General features: G+C 60.1%; 1 protein-coding gene across 4 annotated transcripts in view; it reads left to right on the forward strand.

Moving 5' to 3' along the window:
• Positions 1-16554, forward strand: part of CTDP1 (CTD phosphatase subunit 1) — a 50353-nt gene extending 33799 nt beyond the window's left edge. For all 4 annotated transcript variants that reach the window (XM_079109422.1, XM_079109421.1, XM_079109423.1 and 1 more), the window contains 3 exons: positions 1424-1586; positions 6007-6194; positions 16411-16554. In XM_079109422.1, coding sequence (XP_078965548.1) covers positions 1424-1586; positions 6007-6194; positions 16411-16552 — 493 coding nt within the window. In that variant the 3' untranslated portion in view covers positions 16553-16554. The remainder of the gene's footprint in view (positions 1-1423; positions 1587-6006; positions 6195-16410) is intronic.
• Positions 16555-23411: the final 6857 nt, after the last annotated feature.

Raw genomic sequence — 23411 nt, forward strand, 5'->3', positions numbered from 1 at the left:
TTATTTTCTAAAAGATCTTTAAATATTTACTTTAAAATAACACTAAACCATTATATGTTAACACAAATAACAAAAATACCAAGTATGTTCCAAGTCAAAAAGGAGTGTAATTAGTGGCTTGTTTTACGTTTTGGGGAATCACTTTGGCTCAGCATTTCGGCAGAAATACACCAGCCTCTCCTGCCCCAGAGGTGCTGCTGGGAGAGGAGAGCCTGCCAAGTGCCCCCAGGGGCCCGGGAGTCCTTGGTTTGGTAGCTGGTCTGTGGTGTCCTGGGTCAAGGGGAGGTGTGGTTTTGCCCATCTTGTGCATCTGCAGCTGCACAAGGGCATTTTACCTGGGTGACCTTGAGTCCCCTCTGACCTTGGGATTGGCACTCTCCTGATTGGCAGACATTCTCAGTAGACATCTTACATTTCATTTTTGGTTAAAACAACTTTTTTAAAGGGGGATCATGATACATTCATTTGTAGTAAAAAGAAAGCTGCTGCTTTTGAGTTCTGTGCAGTCTTTCTCTGGGGATGTGGGTGTGAGGACAGGCAGGGCCCCCAGCACAAACCTGGCAGTGCTGTGAGGAGCAAACTCTGACAAGGACAGCAGCGGGAGTCTGGCTCCCAACGAGGCAGGGGTTGTGTTTCCCAGACTTCCAGGCAGAGAGCCTACTTCTTCTGGCAGTGTTTGGTTGGGCTAGCAGAGGCGCTTCTCCTAGCCTTGTGGCTTGGACTGGGTGCCCATCACTCTTCACAGCCCCGCGACCTTATCGCCTAGGATTTACCTTGTCCATCTTGACCCAGCCTGGGGTTCGTGGCAGGGTGACCCCTGGGAGAAGTAAGCAACTAGGAGGAGAGGCCATGCTACCAGTGTCCCTGGGGTCTACCTTAAGTTCTGACAGTCATTAATATCCCTAGAAACGACAGAAATACGTCAGAGAGGAGGGCAGCAGCTTCCCACAGGCAGATCTCGGCAGGAGAGCCTGGTACTAGTGGGGCTCGGTCAGACGCACCTTCGAAATGGGCATGGTTCTCGCTGGCTGATCTGGGCATGGGCACCTGCGTGGTGATCCTGGTGTCTACTGTGACCAGGTGGTTCCACACCTTGGCCCACTGGTGATTCACTTTTGCATGGTGGTCTTCCACAGCTTGAGAGGGTCACAAATGCTGCTTTCTCCATTTGCTTTCTGCTGTGCCTTTGAGCCCTGTGGCTTCACCCGAGCTCAGTGGTGCCTCCTGGCAACTGTCCGTCTCCTGCACACCGTGCACTCATCCTTCAAGTGTAGCCAGGGCGAGCCCGGTAGCAGGGCAGTTTGCTACTGCATGCAGAACGTGAACCACACGTGCCTGGCCCAGGAGCAGCACCCAGTTTGCTGCCTGGGGCTGCCTGGGCTCCAGCCGCCTTGCTCACCCAGCACTGTGGGGTTCCTTTCAGAGCCGTTCAGCCACAGCAGCCACAGATGTTTGGTGAGGAGCTGCCCGACGTGCGCACTGGAGAGCGGCCTGGCCCTGCTAGGAGGAAGCGGCAGCCCAGCCTGTCAGAGACCATGCCCCTGTACACGCTGTGCAAGGAGGACCTGGAGAGCATGGACAAGGAGGTGAGCCAGCGCGGGCCGTGGCCGAGACAAGCTCGCACAGGTGTGCCTGTGGGTTTCCTGAGCTTCCTGGCAGGACAGTGCCAGCTACACCCCCAGTATTTGCCAGTAAGAGCACTCAACCGGGTTTGGGCGATGGCCGTGGTCTCGGCCTGCTTCGCCCTCAACCCCACGACGTGGCCGTGTCTAGACAGGCTCCCCATTGTCGTGGTGAGGGACAGGTGCCTCTGGCACCTATGGGCAGAGCCCGGGGTGCTGCTCAGCCCCTCTAGCATGGCGCACAGGAATCCCTGCCCAGGTGAGAGGGGGTGAGTCCGATGGAAGCCAGGGGTCCCCCTGAGCCCCCGATGGCCATTGGAGCAGGCCTCAGCAGCATCCATGGAGTCAGTGGATTCCAGCCCCACCACTTAGGACAGAAATAGAGCTGAACTGGGAGAATTTGTGATCCGCGCTCACTTTCTCCTGGCTTCTCTTACAAAACACCCAGCATCATGCCCACACACTCCTGTGGCCCCCGGTGGAAGCTTCCAGCCTGCCAGGGGTTTTGGGGGGTCTGCACACTGGTGTTCTGGGTCACAGCATGCTAGGTATGTGCTGGTGAGCAGCCCCTGCTGCGGCCTCGCCGTCCGGCCACGTGGCCTGGCTGAAGCATCCACCTGCTCCCTGCGCTGCTGCCAGGAGCCGCTATGGGGACTGAAGAAGGGAACTGTAGCAGAAAGTGCAGGTGGTTAAATCCAGGATGGATTCGTCCGTGACGGTGTTCTGTCACCATCAGATGGTGCCTTGTCCTGTGAGGCTCGAACCTTCCCCGGTGTGCTGTCTCTCTCCACTTACCAGTGCTCTGCCTTTCTGAAGGTTAGAGAGAGGCCACCACACCTCCTCCACCTGCACCCAGGCAGCTTTCTCTGGGAACAGCGCCCGCGTCCCTTTGGGCCAGGCAGAGGGGTGGGTGGACAGCCATCCTCCTCCGCCTGACCACATGCTGCAGTTTCTCAGCCCCTATGGGGTCACAGAGGGCTTCCCATTTGCTTTACCTTCGACCTCAGTTTCGGCTCCTCGGGAAAAAGTGGCGTTGAGAAGAGAAATGCCCCAGCTGTCGCCAGGTCACCTTCACAGAAAGGGCTCTGCAGGTGGGACACAGGCTCCAGGTGAGGGGGCTGTGCCCGTGGCCCCTGGGCATCCACAGAAGCCAGAGCATTCGTCAGTCTAGCTGAAGAGCCCAGGACCAATGGCCAGCACAGAGAAGGACCAGATGTCTCCAGACTGAGCTCTGTGAGGGACCACGGGGCTTGAAGGGCCCCAGAGGGGCACCACCTTGCCACTAGGGACGCGTGTGGGTGCCAGGTTACTTGGACCCTCCAGGCACTGCCACGGGCAGGTCACCGCCTCAGGGTGGCTCTGGAAGGCCAGTTCAGCAGGGCAGCATCCATCCGAGCTGCGGGCTCTGCACTCACCACCAGGTCTGGCACACCAGCTTCCTCACAGACAGAGGCACGCCTTGCTCTGTCCAGCTGCGGTCAGAGTGACCATCCTGCACCACTTTACTTCAGGCCATTTGCCGCACTGGAAGCCATCAGCTGCCCACAGGATGGCGGGAGGGGAAAATGCAGTCCAGCCACAACTGTAGGGCCCGACCGTTGTGCTCTTGGGAGGAACAGCAGGCACTGTGCTGAGGCAGAGCCCAGTCAGGAGCAGGAGCAGAGCACTTGGTCAGCGCGGGGTACAGTTGGGCCAGGTGCACTGCACCCAGCCCTGACCAGCCAGCTGCAGGGCCACCCACCCTCCTCCTCCAGAAGGTCTCGGTGTCTGCCCGGCGGATTGCAGGGTGGATAACAGCCACCTGAGGACCTAATCAAACCTTGGGCCCATCCCTGGAGCCCAGGTCGGGGTCTCAGGGGCACCCTGACTTCAGCCTTGAGCCTTGGGGTGACTCCCCAGAGCCTGGAGCCCTGGAGAAGCCCAGTCAGACCAGTCCTGGCACCGGGCCCAGAGTGAGGCCGGCAGCGAGGAGCTACAACTGCTGCTGAAGCCTGCTGAGGCCCCTCTGCGCCAGGTGGGTCACATGTGACCCCTGGTCTGACCCCAGGTGCCCGGGCCGCCCGGGCCTGCTTTTCCTGGGAGACTCGTGGAGAGGAGCTTGAAGGTGGAGTCGGGAGGACCAGTCGGGCACACCACAGAGCCTCGCTCTCTCCTGGGCTCCGGGAGGGCAGGCTGCTCACACTCGAGCTGGCCTTGTGGTCGGCACCATCACCCTAAGTCACAGTTCAGAGCTCGGAAACCGAAGGCCAGATGAAAAACAGCATCGTCCCCATTGGAATTCACGTGCCAAGTCCCAGAGAGCACAGGCGACCACTCTGGCGTGACTCAGCCCAGCCCCATGCTCCTGGAGCTGTGGGGAGTCTGTGTGGACTGCGCGTCACCCTCTTGCCGTGGCCTCACTGTGCGCAGTGCAGTGCTGGGGTGCTTTCCCAGCCCACAGGCGTGGTGTTCCCACACAAGCTGCGTGGCCCATGCCCTTGATGCAGGCAGGTGGTCTGGTGATTACTCGGGCATGCCCGTCGCAGTGCTGAGACGGGCCAGTGTGTCCAGGCTCTGGAGAGGCAGAGGACACTGCTGTCCTGATGGCATCTGGATGTCTGTGTTTGTTCCCAGAAGCCTCAGCCAGTGGGACCTGACTGGGGAGGCTCAGTGTACCAGGCCCTGTCACTCACCCCAAACTGCCAAACAGCAGAAATTATGGTGAAGCAGAAAAGGAATTAAATACTCAGCACAGCCATTCCGGAAGATGGGCCCAGTGTCTACCAGGGCACTGACCCGTGCTCCAGGGTTAAATGGGGAGCCCCAGAGCCAGCTCAAGCAGCCTCTGTCACTGGGGACCAGTGTCTACCAGGGCACTGACCCGTGCTCCAGGGTTAAATGGGGAGCCCCAGGGCCGGCTCAAGCAGCCTCTGTCACTGTGTTCTGGTGGGTCTGCCCATCTGGGGGCTGGTTCTGCAGGTCCAGGGAAATTGGTACTACCTGTGGTGGTCCAATTCCCAGCAGGAGATAACTGTTCCTGCTGGGGAGCAGCCTCCGCCCTGTTGGGGTGATCTGCGTGAGTAGATCACCAGTAGCCCGAGTAACCTCCAGTGGACTCGGGGCTAATCAACCTGTGTTACCAGTGTTTAGACACCACCTTGAGCAGAGTAGAGCAGGGTTCTGACCCATAAGCCAAGTCTAAAAGAGGGGACACAAAACAGCAGAGATGCCAAGGTGGACCCTGGTCCCTTACCTGCCGGCCATGTGAAGAGCCCGTTCTCAGCAGCAGCAGCCCGGTCCCTGTCGGTGTCCAGGCAGTCGGGATTGCCAAGAGCATACTCCTGAACTGCACCAGTCACTCTGGCGACTGATGTTGCGTTCCCTGCCACTGCTTCTAGCATCACCCTTTCCTCGAGCTCCTAGGGCGTCAGTGAGGGGTCGGAGCACAGCAGAGCCCAGCGGTGCTGAGAGGTGCCCTACTGCAGGGCCTGCTCCCGTTCCGTGGGGCTGCTCTGCAGCCGGGGAGGAGGCAGCCATCTCCCCATGTGGGGAGTGCTGGGCCAGCGAGGCTGTGAAGGTGTGCCGCTGTCAGCTCCTGGCTCCGGCCACAGGCAGGGTAGAGAGCAGGGCCCCCACCCTTTGTCCCCATCACCATGGCTACAGAGCGCATTCCCACAGCTCTGGACCCTGAGCCGCGTGCGCACCGCTGCCGCCTCCCTCTACCTCCTTCCTGTGTTAGGTTTCCCTGCTGCATGACAAGGGACCACAAATTCACCAGCTTAAAACAGCCCCGCTTTTGTGTCACTGCGTCCAGGGTGGGAAGTGGAGTGTGGGGAGAGGTCCTGTGCACGCAGGGCACCCCTCGGGGCAGATGTTGCTACACAGGACCCTGAACACGGGCCCGCGCCAGAGGGAACTTCCCTGGCGGGAGCTGCATACCAGCCCTCTGCCATGTGCACTGCCCTTCTGGGCCTCTTACCCCTCCAAGCGTGTGAGCCTGAACCCTGGGGCCGGCACACCACGGCCCACTTGCCAGCAGGGCCACCCTACGGCTGCTCCACTTGTTGGGCTAAGCAAGGGTCCCTGAATCACGGCACCCCTTCTCCGCGTTACCTGCTCTTCCTCCTCGGCCTGTCCTCAGAGGAGTTGGCAGCACCTGCCTCTCCTCAACACCACTCGAAACGTCCCAGACCTGAGGCGGACGAGAGGAAGCAAGGGAGCTTGCTATGGCTCTGACCAGGGAGCCCTGTGCAGGCCTGCTGCCCAGGTGCTGCAGGACTCAGGCCTGCGGGAAGCCTCGTGCCGCGGCAGGGTGGACGTAGGGACGCTGCTCGGTCCTCGCGCCGGCAGGGGGTCCCCAGGCCCTCGTGGGGCTCCTGCTGGCCCTGACTCTCGGCCGTTGCAGGTTGACGACATCCTCGGAGAAGGCAGCGACGACAGCGACAGTGAGAAGAGGAGGCCGGAGGAGCAGGACGAGGAGCGGGAGGGCACGGCGCAGCCCCGGGAGCCCAGGGCCCCCAGGGCCCCCAGGGGGCAGCCGCTCGGACCAGCCTTGTCCAGCGACCGGAGCACCACAGGCACCCGTGGTCCCAGGTGAGTGTGGGAGGGTGGCTGAGGGCCGGAGGCAGGAGAAGGTTCAGGGGCTGCATCCCAGCACGGACAGGAGGTCCGGAGCGTCCTCACGGCCGCGGTGGCGCCCCGGGAGGCTGCGCCTCCACCCTGGTGCTCAGCCCGCGACCTCTGAGGGACGGGGGTCGTCTGCACTTCTGGTGTTGGTGTCCCCTTCAGACGTCCTGTGTGCAGAGGGTGGAGTGCCCACAGAAGCCACGTGTCCTCTTCTGGAGGCTGAGTGGGGAAGGGGAGCGGGCGAGGCCCACGAGACGCCAGCGTGTCGCGCCTGCTGCGTGGACGTGTGGCTTCTCAGCTTTCGGTTAAAAAGAGACTCCACGTGTCTTCCACTGAGGCCCTCGTCATCACAGATGCACAGGAGGCAGCAGCACTTCTGCTGTTGGAGGCAGTGGATGCAGGTTCAGCTGGGGAGGCCGAGGCCCCCAGAGCAGAGTCCAGGCAGGACTCGTGGGCCCACTGTGGCCCTGGCAGTGGGACGTCAGGATAGGGCCTGGGCTTGCGGCAGTGAGAGCTCTGTAGGGACGTGGTGGGCGAGGCTCTGGTCTCAGCGCCCCAGGCCCTCGGGCCGATCGCCCAGCGCTCTGCCTCCCCAGCCTGCAGCTGCTCCCACTCTAAGCTGGGCTGTGGGACCAGGTGTGGCACAGTGGGTGCTCAGGGGCGGGTGGCTCAGACTTCTCAGGCCAGCAGCGTGGGGACCTTGCCTGTCCCCTCGCTGGCTCCTCAGACAGGAGGGGTCAGTCTTGCAGTTGCTGCTTTACTTTGCACTGCGGATTCAAGATCGTTTTGGAACTTGAGACCAGAGGCACAGAGCGCCTGGTGTGCCCAGACCCACAGCACCTGGCCCTTCTCTCCAGAACCAAGCTGGGGCCACTGGCGGCCCTCTGTGTGCCGGAAGAAGCTCGCCATGCTGAGCTGTGGTCCCCGGCAGGGGCGGGCCCCGTGCCTCCACGTGGGATCTCACTCTCGTTGGCCAGCAGTTGGAGAGGAGCGCTTTCTGGTTCCACTGTTTCTTCTGTGGGGAACGGAACCAAGAGCAGATGGCATGAGAGTCTTCAAACAGCATTTCTGCCTGGAATGAAGTAAACCATGCTCCAAGGTCCGCTTCGTGGGTCCTGGAGGGCAGCGGTGCGTCCCAGAGGCAGTTGTGCTGTGTCATGTGGTGCCTGGGTTGGCGCCAAGCTGTACCACGGGAGCCTGGCACCATGACCTTGACAGGGACAGGACAGAGGGAGGAAGGTGGTACCCCGAGGAGCGGCTGGCGGTTCTCCTGGGGACAGCAGGGGCCTGTATGCAACCGCCACTGGCACTGCTGTTCTGGAGGTGAGTCCTTGAGAGAGAAGTTCAGGTGCGCATTGAACAGCCGTGCCAGGCGGGAGTGCTTCAGCAGAGCCAGCGGGAACAGAGGCAGCCTGGTGGCAGGCCTGCGGCCCCGCGATTGGCTTTCCTACGGCAGCAGCGGTGATGGTGTGTGCAGGCCGACAGAAGGTGCTTCAGAGTGCAGCAGGGGCTCCCGAGGTTGCCCGAGCCGTAGTGCAGAAGTGGGAGTGGCAGCGTTAACACAGCCTGGTGTCACTGTCCCTGGTGACAATAGGTGAGGAAGGCTGGATGACTCCCTTACCTGCTTCCACCCAGACGGGGTCCTTCTCCCTCTCAGAATCGCAGGGCCAGTAATAGAAACCAAGCTCTGGTCAAGCAGTGAGGGAAGTTTACCCTTGGCCAAAGAATAGGAGACGGGAGACGAAGCTCACAATCAGCTCTGGGCCTGTGGAGACGCAGAGCGGGGTTGGCGCAGCTGAGCAAGGTGAGGGGCGGGGACAGGCGGAGGGCGGAGAGGAGTGTCACGGCTCCCAGGAGTGGGCACAGGTTTTCCAGGCCCGCAGGTGCCACCTCTTTCTGCTCCTTTATGGTCTTCTGGCCCTTGTCACTGGATGGCCAGCTGTCCTGGTGTGAGAGAGCGGGTCCTCACCAGGGAACTGCAGTGCAGTGACAGGATATGAACCTAATGGTGAGTGCAGGTCAGCATCTGTCCTGGCTGCTGAAGCTGGCCTGGTGGGCTTGATCTGGGGTTGAGTAGCCAGGTGGCCAGCTTCTCTACTTCTAGGCCGAGGACAGCAGGGTGGACCTGCTGTGTGGCCTCCCAACGGGAAAGTGCAGACGAGAAATTCCAGTCGCAGAGGTCCTCAGACAGGGAGGGAGTGTGGTCACTGGCTTGGGACAAGCAGCCTGGCTGGCTTCCTGGATAATGCACTGTCCCAGAGCTGTTGCTGGGCCGGGCAGTGCTCTCTGCCCATTGGCGCAGCAATGCCCAGCAAGGAGACAACACAGTACTCCCCACCCCACCCCAACCCTTTTTTTTTGAGACAGGGCCTCACTATGTTGAGACTGACCTCAAACTTGTCATCCTCCTGCGTCGGTCTCCCAGGTTGCTGGGAATGTAGCCGTGCCACTGCCGAGCACGCTGCTGCTGGCTTAAGGCTGAACATCCTGGTGCAGCTTCTGAGCTCAGTTTCACCCTGGGATTGTCATCCTCATAGGACGGTGAGGGTCAGCCGCCGGGACAGCTAGCTCTACCCAGTTCTGTGCCAGCCCTGCCAGTCGAAGTTAAGAGTCCCTCTCATGTGTAGACGGACCCCGCTAGTAATGCCCAAGATATTCACCAAAATGTAGTCTGTAACCATGAATAATTAACTTAGGCAAGATATTCTTTGGGAGAGAAAACAGAAAAAAAATATTCCAAGAAACGGTGGCTGAAAACTTCACAATTTGTTGGGAAGCATTGACTTTTATGTCCCAGAAGTTGCACATGCCAGACAGGGTAAGCAGGAACTCCACGCCCAGACAGTGGCAGAGACAGAGTGGAGAGCAAGAGAGGCAGGGCACAGGCCCTGGTCTCAGCAGCCACCTGAGACCTGCACCCCAGCACCATGCCTCCACAGTCAGGGCAGAGCCTGCTGACCCTGAGCCAGTTGTGCAGAGGCCATGGGGCCATGCGCCTCTCCTGACCATGCCACAGACACACCCATATGTGGTCATTGCTGGGCATGCAGCATGTGGAAGCCAACGGTGGGAACCAGCCTTGTTGGAAGAAGGCAGGAACAGCAGGCAGTGATAGGACCACGGAAGCAGTGAGCACATAGTCAGCCTCACGGACACAAGGGCTTAGCAGGTTCTTCCTCCTCCACTTGAAAACACAGACTGCAGAAGAGCAGGTTTGCCACAGCAGCGGGTTGGGGAGGGGGAGCTGTGCTGGGATTGGGCTAGTGGAGAGCTCAGGGAGACTGTACCTCAGCCTCAGGCACCCCTGAGGAAGCAGCTCAAAACCACACAGCGCGGCACCTTCGGACATACACACTTGGTACCCAGAAAAGCAGGAAAGGGGTCGGGAACAAAGCCTGCCCCAGATGAGACACAGAGGCACCTGAGCTGAAGGGTGGGCCCAGGCGTCAGTGCTCCAGGCAGACCCTGGCAGGACCAGCGTGCCACCTGCAGGGAACGCGCCTGGGAGACGGAGCGAGGGACGAGGGAGCAGGACACCAGGGGCACAGTGCAGCTGCCCAGAGGTGAAGGACCTTCACAGCGACACAGTGGCAATCAGGAAGGGCACAGAAGCAGGAGCCTCAGAGCCAGGGCACGCAGGAGAGGCGGGCAGCAGACATGCCAGCTGGGGCTGCAGCACTGCCTCCAGGAACGCCGAGCAGGACCCGGGGGACGGAGGCTCCCTGTGCCCACCAGGCCCGGGACCCACACGCATCCCGGGCAATAAGCAGGAGCTGGTCCTGGGCATCACCGTGACTGGGGCGCTGGCCCTGGGGAGTGAGCCAGCACATGTGGGCAGGTGTCACTGAACCAGAAGCGGGACTGCGCAGAGGCTAGCGTGCAGGCAGCCGAGCTCTCCAGGGCATCGTGAGAATGTGCATGGTGTGCCCCAGGGTGCGCACTGGCCTTTGGGGTCTTGCCCAAGGGCAAATCCAGAGAGCAGGGGTGGTCCGTCCCTCCCTCAGCAGTCCACCCTGTGCATGTGCACCGTCCCTTTCCAGCTCTTCTGTCTCCACGTCCGCGTGAGCATGAACATCCAGAACACCAGGGTGCGCTTTGCCCTTCACCACGGGCAGGTTGGGACCTGCGCACCGAGTGGCTGCTGTGCTGTGACCTGCCCCCAAACAGCCACGTGAGGGGCTTTCGTTGCCAGTTCCTGTGACAGAGCTCTCCTAACCGCAGCAGCTGTGGTCGCCCTCAGTGGTAGAAGCCTGCAGAACCGGCCCCATGGAGGCCGCTGCTGTGGAGGCCAGCCTGTGTGCAGGCGTCTGGGGTGGGCGTGTGAGCCAGCCAGCTGTGTCGTCCCAGGTCCTCGGACCCCTCCGTGGTGGTGGAATGCCCTGGTGGAGTGCCGGACCACCAGAGCCACCTCGGGCTGGTGACCCCAGCGTGGTGGTGTGCCCTCCCCATGGCGCTGTCCTCCCTGTGCCCTGCTGGGTTCACACAGGGCCCCACATGGGCGCACGGGTGGGAGTCTTCCGAGGGAGGCTGGGCCGGCCCGTCCGTGCTTGGCTCTGTCCCCATCTGTTGGTTGAAGCCAGCCGGCTGTGGTGGGCAGCCTGGAGGCACGGCTCTGTGAAGGCTGGTCTCCTGTGCCCCTTGGAGCAGTGCTGTGCCTTCTGTGGGGACCCGGGGCTGGGCTGCAGCGCGGTGCTGGAGGCTTGCCTGGCAGGAGGGGGCCGTGGGCTCCATCCCCAGCACCCTCCAGAAAACAGCCGCGTTGTGCTGGGAGGAGGCGAGGCCACGTCCATCAGAGGCAATGCCCTGCCACAGCTGCTGCTGATGGTCGAGACGACTTTGATTACCAAGACACAGCAGCTCGATTTGATACACCCCAACATCATTTCGCCAGGAAGGGACCTTGGTCCTCGGTCCAGCTCAACCCCAGGAGCAGGCAGGCAGCTCTCCACACCAGGTGGGACCTGGACCTGCTGTCCCTGTCCCTTCTCCGTGTCCTGCTGTCCCCTCCCGTCCCTTCATGGTCCTGCTTCACCACCTGTCCTTTCTTGGGTCCCACTGTTCCCTCCTGTCCCTTCTCCATGATCCTACCGTCCCCGCCTGTCCCCCTACTGTCCCCTCCTGTCTCTTCTCCATGATCCTACCATCCCCGCCTGTCCCCCTACTGTCCCCTCCTGCCCCTTCTCCATGATCCTACCATCCCCACCTGTCCCCCTACTGTCCCCTCCTGCCCCTTCTCCATGATCCTACCATCCCCACCTGTCCCTTACTGTCCCCTCCTGCCCCTTCTCCATGATCCTACCATCCCCACCTGTCCCTTACTGTCCCCTCCTGCCCCTTCTCCATGATCCTACCATCCCCACCTGTCCCCTACTGTCCCCTCCTGCCCCTTCTCCATGATCCTACCATCCCCACCTGTCCCCTACTGTCCCCTCCTGTCCCTTCTCCATGATCCTACCGTCCACACCTGTCCCCTACTGTCCCCTCCTGTCCCTTCTCCATGATCCTACCGTCCCCACCTGTCCCTTCCTGTCCCCTCCCATCCCTTCTCTTGGTCCTGCTATCCCCTCCCATCCCCTCATGGTCCTCTTCCCTTCTCTCTGTGGACCTGCCGTCCCTGGAGAGGTTCAGATCTGCCTGTGTCCCTGAGCTGGTGCCACTGAACTCTCCCAGTGCCATCCTCCCGCAGAGCCTTGAGCGCAGGCTCAGCAGAAGGCTCTGGCCTCTGAAGAGCGTGGATGCCACGGCCTGCACACCTCTGCTGTGCTGGTCCTGGACACCACCCACCCCCGGGCTTCTGTGGAATAGGTGGCAGAGGGCGCCAGGGCACGAGTCCGTGGGGCTGGTGCCTTCCCGGCGCCCCAGGTGCAGCTGGGTGGTTTCCAGAGGAAACGCGGATGAGAAGTCCACAGGGCAGTGATCCGCTGAGCTGCGTGAGGAAGCAGTTCTGCCCTTCTCCCCGGGAGATCCATCCCGCCGCAGACGGTGTCCTCCAGGGGAGACGCCGGTGGGCTCTGGAGGAGGCCAGGTGCACAGCCTCCGGGAGTCACGTGGATGCTGTGGCCAAGCGAAGCATGGTCAGCAGGGGCGGCTGCTGAGCCTGAGTCCCACAAGCACACAGGAGACTCCCGAGCTCCAGGGGAAAGTGGGGGTCACCTTCAGTCTCGCTGTCGAGCAGACTTTCGAGGTGAAGGGTGTGATGCTGGTCAGTGAGCGTGTTCCTGAGGGCAGCCCAGGAGGTGGCCAAAGATGAGCAACTCAGGCCTAGGGCCGACTTCCTGCTGTGTGTGTGTGTGTGTGTGTGTGTGTGTGTGTGTGTGTGTGTGTGTGTGTGAGTGAGTGATTCTCCAGGGCTGCCCCTTCCTGCATGTGTGTGTGTGAGAGAGAGAAAGGAGAAAGAGGGGGATTCTCCAGGACTGCCCACCTGGGGCCGGCTCGGGGCCAGCTCTTCCTGCACAGTGCTCAGTGCAGTGTGGTTTTTGTTTTGGTTATTTTCAGTAGTGTGAACAACTCAACCCTTTCCAGAAGGTGGACAGGCATCTGACGTGTCCACAGAGCACTGTGTTGGGTTAGCTTTCATAAGTCCTCCTGTGCATCGCTTCTGAATACATCTGCAGTTTTGTCCCCAAGCAAGGGGAACCATGTAAGTCACTTCCCATCAGTTTTGCCCAGCAGTGTCTCTTCTACTGTTTTGTTTGGATTGTGCAGTGCACGTTACTAGCTGGGTCCTCAGGCCATGTGTCTGCCCTGGTCTGCCCTGAACAGGACTCCCACTTGTGGTTTAGGAAGAGGCGTGGCAGAGGGCACCTGGGCTCCCAGCCTCTGACCCAGCTCTGGCCATGGTTTGCTTGGTGGTTGGCACTCAGCACGTTTCTCACGTGCAACTGCCTGTGCAGCCATGGGGCAAGCTTCCTGGCCTCCTCTGAACTCCCACCAGTTGCCCCTCCCTCCACTCACTCCCTGCTGAGACCTTCTCAGATGGCTGCTGTCCCCAGCATGGTAGGCGGCAGTGCTCTGGGCTGACCCTGAAGGGCTTGTATGAGGCACTGGGCAGCTGATCCAGGTCCCTGCCCAGGAGAGGTCCCTGGTAGGGAGGCAAGAAAGCAGACGACCCAGGTCAGGGCTCCCAGGTTCACTCACCCGCCCCACGCGCACAAGCCCTACAGCTCAGTCAGGAGAATGACCTCAGCGTCCCCCGTCTGTCCTCCCAGAGTGGACTGGCACCACAGGCCAGTGCCCCGCAACCTTTGTGGTAAATGCAGCACTGGGGTCCAGCCAGTGTCTTCTGCTCTTTGCATGGAGACCTGACTTTAGAGTGAGAAGTGGTGTCCTGCACACTCCTCCCAGGCAGACCAGGGTGGGCGTCTACACCCGTCTCCTCTGTGGAACTTGTGGGTTTGGGCATCAGTATCATGATAAGACATGGGGTCTTCTCAAACAGACGCAAGCCTCTGCTCGCCTGGCGTGTCCCCTGCCCACCCAGCCACCCAAAGTACCTTCGTCCCACCCCACCACCAACAGAAACAAAGTGCAAATACAGCCCCACACAGACTCTCCAGCAAGAGCGGGACGCTCACGGTCCTCCGGATGGACGCAGGGCGTCTCCAAGGCTCCGCTCTCTGCAGCCTCTCCACATCTGTACTCTTTTCCCCAGTGTGGCTGGAAGATGCTCTTGGAGAAGTGCACATGCATGAAGGGAGGTTTGGAAGGTGGGCGAGGTTTCTTTAGTAGCTCTAGAGGTGTAGGCACCCAACCCTTGGTGAAAATGTGTTCAGGACCTGTGCAAGTTGCCCGCCGCTGCCATGTGCCAGGCCATCTCCCCCTCTGCCAGTCCTGCCCACTGTACCCCTGGACCTCCACACTCCTGCCCCCTCTGTCCACGTGCTCTCAGCTGCACCCCAGCCCAGCTTCCTGGCGCGTGATGAGCACCTGCACGTGGATCCTGCAGGTGGGCGGGGGCTCACGGCAGGCGTGTGTCTGCGGTGTTGGGGCACTGCTTGACCTGTTCCCCAGGACCGCCCGAACACAGCTCCAGAACCTGGGGTTTGGCTGCCAGTGCCAGCCTGGGTGTGAGCAGTGCTGAGTCTTGTGTTCTTTCTGCATTTTGGAATCAGCTGCTGTGTTCTGTCTGGGGCTGTTTCCCCAGGTAGATCATTGGGCCTCACCGTAGGTTTCTTCATTAATAGGCCACATCGTGTGTGTCTTGTGTCATGCAGATCTTGCAGATTCATGGCTTCCGTGGTCTTTTTTATCATTATTATTTTCAGCTATACATGACAGCAGAATGTATTTTGGCAAATTATACATACGGACTTATCTTAATGCAACCGAATAGGTCTTTTGAGATTTTTTTCTCTTGCTTCAGAATTCAAAAGATTTCTGTGAATCATAGTTATTTTATGTATATTCCTACCTACAGTTTTTAAATTTCCTTTCCTGTACATGGTGATATAACAGGGAGATGTCCAGATGTAAAATATGAATCTCAACCCATACCTTTCATAACCAGACATGGGAAGTAACTCAGAATAGACGGTGGGCCTGAGTACACAACCGAAGCTTGAGGGGAAACACAGGCCTTCGTGATCACGTGTCCCGCAGTGAGTTCACCTGTGGTACTGAAAGTACTGGCCATAAACAAAGATCACTTTTGCTTTGCGAAAGAAACTAGAAAAAAGTGAAAAGACAGCCCCCAAGGGGGACATGCACAGCGAGCAGGGAGAGCCGCAGTGAGGTGCTGCGCCCTCTCCAGGATGGGCGCCCCCGGAGGACCCACCCTGCACGGGGCCAGGAACTGGTCCACAGGAGCCCTGGGCTGGGGCTGTGGTGGTGGTGGATCATCGAGAATTCCTGCTCAGGAGCCCTGGGGAGGTGAGGTTTCATGTCACGTCTCTGCTTGTGTTCCTTGGGGTCCAGATTTTCAAACTCTTGAATTCAGCCCCCCATTTCTATATAAAACTAGGCCTTTTCCTTAGGAAAAAAGATGGGTCGTTGCAGTCAACATGAAAATCATGTGTTCACCTAGAATTTGGGCGAGTGGGAAACTGGACTTCTTACAGGGTGATCTCATGGGTTCCAAGCCCCAGCATGCAGGCAGAGGCCAGCCCTCCCTGTGGGTTCAGGGCAGGCTGGCTAGAAGAAAACTGGCACCCCACCCGCGACCTCAAGGGGCCCATGGCCCCGGCAGCCGTGCCGTCGGTCCAGGCTGCGTTCCCTGTGGCGTGGACAGTCTCTGAACGGGCCTGCGCAGGCACGGCATCTCCCTGGAGCCCACTCAGCAAGGCCGTCGTGTCCTCTGCGTTGGTGGTTTGCGTCCCTGTGCTGCAGTTTGTGCTGTGTGGTGTGTTCCTCAGCTACAGGCGCCTTCAGGAAACGCCAGCGCAGTGCTCCAGGAGGCCCTGGGGGACACACCCCCTTATCATGGGGCATGTGCAGGTAGTGGGGACCCTGAGCCTGCAGGGCTGCACGTGGGCAATGTCCGGATGTCTTCTGGTTCTCTGCTGCAAGTTCCACTGGAACGAGGGTTGATCTGCAGTGCTCAGTTTGAAAAAGAACCACCAGAGTGGCACCTGCTGTCCCGCAGGTGCTGCTGTTGGCTCAGGCTCTCGTGGGGGCGTGTTTCATCTGCTGCCAGGAGGCGAGCCTTGGAGCGAGGCCGTCGGTGGCCGTGTGGACACGTGCGCGCTGGCCCAGCAGCAGCAGCTGTGCCGCCCTGTTGGTGGGGCCTTCCACTGGTGGCGCCACAGTGCTCACGCTGACCCAGGCTGGCACGGCGGGCCGTGGACCAGGGCCTCTGCTCACAGAGGTGGAGCAGGGGCGGGTCTCTCAGCACGCAGCCAGTGCCCCGCTCAGACACGTCCTCCCCTGCAGCCTGTCGGGGGCTTGCAGCTGCACAGCCACGCTCAGCGGCCCACGGGGCTCCTCCCACTGCTGCGGAGTCTCTTGGAGAAAGGTGCAGGATCCTGCCCAGGACTCGCTGTCCTGATGGTGTCCGAGGCTCAAGTCCTCTGCTCACACCACGCCTCCAAGCGCAGGCGCCTGGACCTGCAGGATGGCCCCGCCCCTCCCTGACCACGGCAGTGTGTCACCGTCCCTTGTGTGCTGGTGCAGACTGCACGGTGGCAGCAGTGGCTGCCCCTGCCCGTCGCCCTGTTTGACCACGGCTTTGCTTCTCTCTCCTCCTCAGAGGCCACAAGAGAAAGCTGAATGAGGAGGACGCTGCCAGCGAGTCCAGCAAGGAGTCCAGCAATGAGGACGAGGAGGGCAGCAGCTCGGAGGCGGACGAGATGGCGGCAGCACTGGAGGCCGAGCTGAACGACCTGATGTGAGGGCCGCAGCCAGGCCCTCCAGCCACAGCGCGGGTCCCTTTCTCCAGAGGCGTTTATTTTGCAGAGCTCTGCATACAGAAACACATTATTTTGCAGAAATAGGTGTTTTTAAGAAGTTTTACTATAGGAAAGTCTACTTTTTTACGTGAGGGAGTGCTGCGGGGAGCTGGTGAGCTATGCCCAAGAGCTCGGCAGAGCCACCTTGTCCTGAGACTGGAGTCGGTGGCTTCTCGTCACACACTAGGGTGGGTTTTGGGGTCCCTCTGTGTGCCCTGGCAAGTTACTTGGGACGAAGCCTGGGGCCCCAAGGAGACCAGGCGATCACGTACAAGAGCCTGGCGCCTGCTGCTTTGCAGCCCAGCCGTCAGGTCGCCAAAGGTTCTCAATGGGACGGAGCAGCGAGCTGCATGCAGAACACTGAGGGCGCAGGCCCGAGCCCCAGCCAGCCGTGGAGGCCCGGAGCCTGGGCTGCCGGGCTCCAACCTCGGCCATCGTGACGAGAGGACCTCCCTTTTCTTGGGTGGCCTGTGCTTCTTGAGAGATCTGATGTCAAGTTTTTGTATATCGATTTCGTATTTGACCCACCAGATTCTTTCATTTAATAAAAATCCTTTTTGTACATTCTCTTCTCTGATACATTTTGGCAGAGAGCAGCCCCCTTCTCTGGCTCCCTTCTTGACCAGGGTCCGACTCAAGCTGGGCACTCTGCGAGGGTGGGTGGCACCTCTGGACCGGCTTCTTGTGGGAACTTGCACAGCAGGGAACACACCACTGGAGGTTTGCCCCAGGGGGTACCAGGTCCCTTGAAATTTAACAGGCAGATGGATGTTTCTCAAGCCACTCTGTGGCTCTTGCTCTTTCCAGTATGTGTGGGGATTTTTGAAACGATCTCACCACGACATTAAGAACCAAAGTATCCTTGTGGTGTGATGAGTGGATTGACAGGAACGAGTTCTGGGCGGCCTCACACCTTGGTCCTCGGCTCCACTTCTCCACGAAGCACGCGCCTTCTTCCTGGAGCATGGTGGTTGGCACAGGCCTTGGGTTCCCAGGGGCTGGGCAAATGGTTGAGGGCTCCATGGTTCCCTCACTTGCCAGGACCAAAGAGCGACCGGCACCGGCTGGGAACTGAGCTCTTCTGAGCATGGTGGGTAAAGCACCAGAGGCAGCAGCTGCCCCTGCCCAGGAAGATGCCCTGTGTCGGCCCCCGCCTGGTCTCCACTCCATGCTGCACAATTTCTCGGTGACAGCAGAGGCCCTCCCTGACCCCACGGCCTGTAAACAGAGTCCCTGGGCAGTCAGGGTGGGCACCTTCTGTGGCCCATGGCTGACCTCTCACCTCTGCAGGAGCACTTCCTGCTGGCAGGCAGACCACAGACCAGCTGGGACCAATCTCAGCATGCGTCCCCTGAAGCAGACTGGCTGGTGTGCCCCTGGGACAGTCCCCGGTCTCCACCAGCTGGGCAGCACTTTGATTCAGAGAGCACGGTGGACATACAGAAGCAATGCTCACCGTCTGGCAGCTGGAGGAGGCCTGAAGCAATTGACATGGACAGTGACCCTGGGGAGGCCAGCAGGAGTTGCTGCAGGCTGTCCTTGTCATGTTCAGCAACCTGAAGCCCAGGCCAGGGGGAGCAGCGGCCACCACACAGCACCATCGACTCTCAGCAGTGTGCACTGCTGAGAAACCAGGATACAGAGCCCACAGCCTTCACCAGAGGCTGGGATGGGCCGCAGGGCTGGCTGCGAATCAGGATCACCACTGGCCAGCCCATGGGAGCTTGGTGTCTGTGACCAGGAGCCTCTGAATGGGCACCAGACCCCACAGATGTTCCCTTAGACTGCCACAGTCTCGGCCACATGTGGGCTAAACTCTGGAGTGCTGCTCCTCAGACCTGTGTACAAGTCAGTCTCGGGGGTCACAGTCAGGCAGTGGGTGAGACCTGCTCCAAATGCTCAGGGGGCACAAAGAGCAGCAGAGCATCCTTAAGGAGAGGACTCCTTTGTCCAAAATCGACTCAGGTTCAGCACCCAGTCCACAGTCGCAGCTCAAGACTGGGCGATGCCGAGTCCCACTGCACTGCTCCCAGGGCCAGCTGGACAGGGACGAGCCCCATCTTGGACTCACCCCTGGAACACGCCCTGGAGGAGCCCCGATGCCCAGGGGAGCGTGGCGCTCCTGCCACCTCGTCCTCACCCAGCTGGTGCTGGTGCTCACTGGAGCTTCTGTAGAGGACGCCAGGCAGTCAGGGCTGCTGGGCGCAGGCACACACCCTCCAGGGTTCCACCACACCAAGGCTTGACACAGGAGGTGCCTAGGAAGTTCCAGGCCCCAGAAACAGTCCACAGTGCCTGCTGGTCACGTCCACCTGCAGACCTTCCCCAGCTGGCTGCTGCTCAGACCCGCTGTTGCTGCTGACTACAGGAGTGAGGGGTCGGTTCCTCGCTGTGGAGAGGCTCCAGCAGGGGCAATCCTGGGGACAGCAGCACCCCTGGACTTACCCTGCTCCTAGGCGGCCCTGCTCCTCTGCACCTGAGCAGAGCTTTCCAGGGAGCTCTCTGCCCGTCCACCCTTCCGGAGCAGGTGGTCTACAGGCACAGCACCTCCGCCAGTGTCAACAACTTGCCCTGGGACCCTGAGGTCGGAGGCTACGAACTCTACTGCCTTTTAGCTCTACAGCCAATGCTGGACAACACTCCCAGGCACACACAGGCACTGCAGTCAGTAGCCTCCAACAACTGAGCGGAGCTGGGAGCTGCTCTGGCCCCACACAGAGTGGGATATTTGTGTGGCGGTGCACACTCTCCCAGGATGCAGTCCTGGGCTATGAGTACCCGCAGTGTGAGCTGACCAGGGACGTCCCCTATCAGGAGTGTCACTGCAAAGGACTGGAGCACGTGCCAGACACTTCCCAGGACAGCAGCTTCCTGGCTCTCCCATCCCCCAGGAGACAAGGACATGCTCCAGAAAAGTCAGTTCAGATTTGAGACTGGGGCATGAGGAAACAGGGGGATGTGGCTTCTTGCTTCTTGCCTCTCAGGCTGCCTGGGGTTCAAGGTCAAGGCTGACCAAGGGCCCAGGCACTGCCTTTTGCTGGCCAGACAAGGGGCCTTAGGGAAGCTCCTGCCTGTGGACAGCAGTGACACAGGATGGGACAGTAGTGACTGAGACTGGGGGTCTCTGATGACCTCATGGCTGTGGCATGCCTGGTGCCTTGGAATGTTCCTATGCAAGGGCACAGGATGCTCAGCTGCTGTGGCAATGCCCTGCATGAGGAGGCTGTGCAAGAGTCCTGTCAGCTCTGACCTTGATCTCAGGCACACAGCTCTGGGAAGGAAGGAACTCAAGCTGGACAACCACAATGTTTCACCAGCTCCGCCTCCCAGGTTCCTGCCCGCTTGAGGGTAACTTTAAACAACGGACTTTCTTGAGAGCTACACAGAGCTCCTAGCTAACATCGCACTTTGCAACTGTGGAAAAGCTACACAGATGTCCTAGTTTCTGTAACCTTCTGAATACAAAGAATAATGGTTGTATAGTCTTTAACCTGATAATGAGACCTAGATAAATAAAGATTGCTGGCGTAACTTTTTAGATCTGCTTCTCCATCAGAGAGCAGAGCTCCACCTGATCCCAGCTTAATCTTCAAAATCTGTGTCAGGAGTCTTTATTTTCCAATCCCCCTTTACCCCTTGCTGGATCCGAGAGTTTAGTAGTGCTGGTTGTGGCATCTGCCCACCTGTATTCTCGGGGATCAGCCTGAAGCCTGTGGCAGCCCCTAACTTAGGTCTGGTCAGAACAGGAGACTTTGAGCAGGTGGCTGCTTCCAGAGGCTGCTGGAGGGGCGAGGCTCACGGCCTGCCCGGGGGTCTCTGCTTGGGCCAGTAGGCAGGGGGAGCCTCGCCTTCCCAGGCCCAACCTGGTCTCTGCCTTCATCAAGTGGGCTCAAATTCAGGGAGGCCAAGCCTCCCTCTGGAGACACCCCCACCTGCAGGGGCTGGGAGCTGGGGAGCGAGTGCATATCTGCTCAGGCACACCTGGGGTCGCTCAGGACAAAGTTCTGGCTGGTGGCTTATCTGAGAAGTAGCTCAGGGGCCTGCAGCAGCTGCAAGCCCACCAAGAGAAAGCACCCTGGCCCAGAGAACCCAGGATCGGCTCCCCACAGAGCTCTCCTGCCGGTGCCCAGCTGGCACCCACCAGCCAAGGCCCTGCCCACCTGGAAAGTCGTCCTGCAGGGAGGGTCTGCCCTGCCAGCCTGCACCTCTGCACGCCAGGTCTCTCCAGCAGGAGCGCCTGCCCTCTCTGTGGTGCTTCTGCAGGCTCCGTAGCCCCTCACTCCATTGGAGTTGCACATTCGCTTTCGTTCTGGGGTCTCCATGGGATTGTGTGGTGGGCAGGAGACCCCTCTGCGTTGGTGCTCATTTCCCCTGAGTTGGCCTTCCGGCCAGCAATCCTCTTCCAGGAGTGCTGGGCAGCCATGTCCCTCCCATGTCCACGGCACAGACCTTGCAGGGGCACAGGCTCACGTACCAGCTGTGCTTCATTGTCTGTCCCCATGAAGGTCATCTTCACTCAGAGTCTGTGACCCAAGAAGGTTTGTAGCTTGGTAAGATCTTGAAGGAGCGTTAACAGGGACCAAGAGGAAGATGTGACACCAGACCGGGGCAGTCCACATCCTTCGGGCAGCCAGTCAGAAGCCACAGACCTAAGGGTGCCTGTGGCAGCATGCTGACCTGCAGGGGCCCTCATCACCCTGGAGTCTCTGCCACCTACACATCCGGTTGGGTTTCCTCTGAGAATGAAGCCGCCTGAATCCTGTCCCTCCACCCTGAGGTGCCGAGGCCGAGGAGCCAGCCATGCTCAGCAGGGCCCGGCAGGAGCACAATGCCTCCCCGCTCTCGCTCACACCTGGAGGAGCCAGCAGCTCCTCGGCTGCGCAGCCTCCTGGGCAGACAGAGTCAGCGAGTGAGCCCTGGCCTAGCACCGCACATGCATCGAGAACAGCCCCAGGGGAGCCTCAGGCCCTGCAGTAGTGACCCTGCTGTGGTCACTGGCTGGTGACAGAAATGACCTGCTGTCTCTGAGCCCCATCTCTGTGGCAAGGTCACCGAGTTGTCAGGAGCCCCACTTTTGCCAGGAGGAGGCCATCTAGACCTCAGAGTGCAAAAGGAACTACGGCCCAACGCAGCAGCCCCGAGCAATACTGGCCTGCACAGCTCAAAGGAAAACCAAGCCAACCCCACAGCCCAGACACCACTGACCTGCAGAGGGGAGAACCTCACTCCACCCCCAGCGCAGGAGGAGGGGCTGGCCTTGGAGGCAGTCTGGCGCAGGCTCGGGCCCCATGAGTGAGCGCAGGAGAATCGTTTTGCCTGGCGCTGGCCTCAGCGACTGCCAGATTCTACCACGTGCCCGTTTTGTCTGAGGACATGATGTGAATTTGCTCCCCCTCCACAGATGCAAAACCAAGGGAGAGCCCAAGTGCAAGCCGTTTTTGTTGACCATCCATCCTTAACAACGGAGGTGCTGTTCACACGTGGCGAAACTCAAGTCTGAGGATCAAGTGGAACCTCGGGAAGAAGGCAGCTGCATGTGGCTTTCGTGTACAGGCCCTTGTGGAGATGTGCTCATGTGTGTCGGGCAACTTCGAAGGGGCCCTGTCCAGGCTCCAAGGAGGCAGACAGCCAGGAACTGCCCTGCTCCAACTACAAGCAGTTATGGATGCCAGCCGAAGTCTCCAGCCCCAAGCTGTCATTTCCACTCTACCCATCTCCATGATGCCAGCCATGCAGACAGACCCTCCCTGGACCCCAGCTGGGCACTGGCTGTCTGCCTCAGCTCCCAAAACCCGGTGCAGAGCCTCACTTGACAATGAAGAGTGGCCAGGCTGCCTGTCCTGAAGCTGGCCTCCCACTGCCTGGTGGCCTCAAATGCTGGGAGAACCCAAAGCTGTGGCAGTGTGAATTTCTGGGGCTGGGCTCGTTCCCCAGCATGTGATGTGGGCTATTTCTGAACCTGGGGAGGGGGCAGACCCAGCCCCGCCAAGGGGATGCCCTGCCAGTCAGCAGCGCAGGCCAGCATTCCTGATGGTGCCCAGCAGCGCGGTGGCAAGGAGACCTGCTGGGTCACTGTCCTGGAGCAGCCCCAGGACCTGGGCACCCCCAGGAGGCCTCCGTGACCCCAGGTGGCTGCCTCTCTGGTGGGGCTGACAGCAGGTGTGGCCCCAGCTGTCCAGGCGAGGGTCCTGGCTCCCACCCCTGCTCCAAGTCCATCAGGCTTACAGAAGCAAAATCACCCTGAAGCGGTCTGACTGTCCCTCCTGTGGCTCCTCGGCTCACCTCTCCACTCCTCCCCAGCCCTCCCTGACTTCTCTCAGGCCTTGGGAGTGAGTGCAGACACTGTGAGTACCTCTCTGCTGCCCGAGTGCTCAGGAAGAGCCCTCTGCAGGGACCCTGGGGCTGTAGGAGGCCAGGAGGAAGTCAGGGCTGGAGGGACCCCACTAGTGTCCCTCCTCAAGCTCGTCCCCAGCGGGCCCCTGTCCTGCCTGCCTGCAGGTGCTTCTGAGGTCGCACCTGAGGCAGCAGTGTCCCGGCATGGTGGCTGTCTCTACGTGTCACTAGTGGGCTCTGGGCTGTTTGGGGTGTGATCCCGTCCCTGTCGCACTCTGGCCAGTAGTCTAATAACTGACAGCTCTCGCCTGCAACCGTTAGTGCTGTGTTTGTGCCGAGTGGCACTTTTCTCTTTCCAGCACTTTCTGCAAGTCCTGATTGAAACCCCCGTAAGCAAAGCTGCCTCTGGCCCCGCTCCTGTGTGGATCTGAGTATCCACAGGGCACAGTGGTGCTGAAATGGGGTCCTC

The sequence above is a fragment of the Sciurus vulgaris genome (genome assembly GCF_902686455.1).
Source record: "Sciurus vulgaris genome assembly, chromosome: 13".
In the NCBI taxonomy this organism is placed as follows: Eukaryota; Metazoa; Chordata; class Mammalia; order Rodentia; family Sciuridae; genus Sciurus; species Sciurus vulgaris.